Source organism: Acomys russatus, chromosome 18 (assembly GCF_903995435.1).
Source record: "Acomys russatus chromosome 18, mAcoRus1.1, whole genome shotgun sequence".
NCBI classification, from domain to species: domain Eukaryota; kingdom Metazoa; phylum Chordata; class Mammalia; order Rodentia; family Muridae; genus Acomys; species Acomys russatus.
In genome coordinates this window covers 40550180-40552595 of record NC_067154.1, presented here as the reverse complement: position 1 = coordinate 40552595, position 2416 = coordinate 40550180, and the positions used below count along the sequence as shown (strand labels likewise).

General features: G+C 40.9%; 1 protein-coding gene across 1 annotated transcript; it reads right to left on the bottom strand.

The window, feature by feature from the left end:
• Positions 1-1432: 1432 nt before the first annotated feature.
• Positions 1433-1663, bottom strand: LOC127202312 (negative regulator of P-body association-like). The gene has a single exon (XM_051161018.1). It carries the CDS (start codon positions 1661-1663, stop codon positions 1433-1435), a length of 231 nt encoding a protein of 76 aa, XP_051016975.1.
• Between the last annotated feature and the right edge of the window lie 753 nt (positions 1664-2416).

The window sequence follows — 2416 nt, the reverse complement described above, 5'->3', positions numbered from 1 at the left end:
AGAAGAAAAGGCTATAAAAATGCACATCTGTACATAGAATACGCAGGAATTTTTTTTTAAAGCTTATCAAAGTATCTCTTTTAGGAGCTTAAAACGCTTTAATTTTTTTTCTTGTGCTAAATGCCACTCCTAATTTTTGCCATCACTTCAAAGAGAAGGCGCAAAGAAGACTAAAATGTAGTCTTTGTAGCAAAGCAAAGCACGCAACTTGAGAAAAAGACCCTGACTTCCTTCACACTTTACTTACATCTGAACTGTCATAAATACTCTCAGGGACCATGAGGTATTAACAGGAAACTGAGTCCAAGGCCAGGACATCTAGGCCTAAACACGTGAGCTGCCTTTTTTTCGCTTGTGCTGCCAGTTTGAGGCTCTAGAGTAAAAGAGAAACTTGTGTCTTCTTATCCTATTAATATTCAACTCACAGTACAAATTCCACAGTACAGCCTTTCAAAGACCCCAGTACGCTCCGAGATAAACAGGGCAACGGGGAGCTGCACGGCTAATTTCCTTTACAAATAGTGGCAAGGAATCATTAGCCTTCTGGAGCTCGTCCGAGCAAGGCTTGGAGATGTCAAGCCAGCAGGACAGATGTTAGCAACAGCAGACAAATCTAGAGGTGTTTTTTGAGTTGAAGGCCCAGACAGTCTAACCAGGCCCACTCCAACCTTAAAGTTGATGACTGAGAGACAAAGAAAGGTTCTGGCCATCCCCATGCCTACTCCCAGCCCAATCCAAGCCCTTCCCTTCACCACCTCTGTAATAAGAAAACATGTTTACTAACATTCATTGATAACCCAAAGAACTGACATGTGAGCTACCAGCTATCACTAAACACCGGACAGTTGGAAGGTGTCATATAACAAGATTTATTTAACATAGTTTCATTTTTTAACTTTTAAAGTAGGCCAGAGGACCCAAAGGGAATATTATTGTGCTAACTCCCACAGGAAGGAAGGATATATAAAATATAAGAACAACTATCTCTTTTTTTTTTTTGGACATTAATGTATTTATGCCATTTTAATGTAATACAGCAAAGACTGGGAATCAACAAAAGAGAGCAATGATTGGCTTCGGCAGCAACGTCTCAAGGGCATTATTTGCTTTGGTGAGTTTACCGTGATCCACACACATCATGGCCTTCAGTCCTAGAAGTCTACAATCTTGATCTTGCCCATGTCCTAGAATCATCCAAATTCTGGAGGTGAAATCACAGTTGTTACATCGTAATACTCAGCTTGTAAACATGATCTTCCAGTAGCTCAGTCAAATAGAGAAATGGTCAACGGGTTAGAAAATATAAGATGAGCCTTTAGCATTCACAACTTCCAGGGGCAGGACACCAGCAAAAGCAGGGTAGCACTGGAGAAAAGGGGTCATATTGCAATCTCTCACAGACTGATTTAGACTGGGAAAAAAATCTATTTCACTACTTCTCCGGAGGAGAAGGAGGAGGAGGAGGAGGAGGACGAGGATGCGACTTCAGTCCACCAGATGCAGGAGGAGGCACCGAAAAGAGAGTGGTACTACCTCCACTGGGAGTCCCTTCTGGATAATCCCACCACAGAGCCAGGAGACAGCGCTTTATTGGAGCCTTGGGTTCCCATGTATTTCCTGGTGGGAGCGTGGATCTCCCAGAGGCACAAGGTTGGTCCCCCATAGGTATGACAAGACCAGAGTGTCAGTTTCCTCTGGTGGGCCCTGGCAAGGCCGACAGATCTCAAGAACAACTGTCTTAACAATAGATTCAAGCATCCTTTTTAGTTTAGGTGGTCAAGGAATGAGTTGATACACTCAAAATACATGAAAATTCTGTAAGCTCTAGGTTAAAAAATCAGTGTGTTGCTTACATTAATTATTCCTTCTTAGTTAGTGAGAATTATCAAACTTTATCTATGGCCTCCCTCCTTCCGTCCCCCTCTTTCTTCCAACCTACCTATTGTCTCTTGTTTCTTTCCTTTGATTGAGGATGGAAGTTTTATTTGAGACAGAATCTCACTCTACCAATTCTTCTCCAACTCTTGACTAGACTAATCATCCTGCCTCAGCCTCCTGACTGTCTGGGACTATCAGAATATGCCACTATCACCAGCTGACAATTTTAATCATAAATAAAATGTATGCTCCTGAAACTTTGATGATAATGGCCTGAGCTCTGAAACATCGGTAAGCACTTTAGAATCGTGTAATTCCTCATGATCCTTACAACTTATCAAACTGTTATCAGGCTTCCAGGTTCAGAACATGTCAAAAAAACAGGTAAAATTTAAATTAATGTTTTTACCTAATGGCATTCCCTGGAGTTTTTTGTTTGATTTATTTGGTTTTATTTCCTTAACATTACCTGGCTTTCTTCTAATTTGTCTTTAATAAAAATATACTTCAGAAAAGTCAGTATAAAATTGTATTGGTG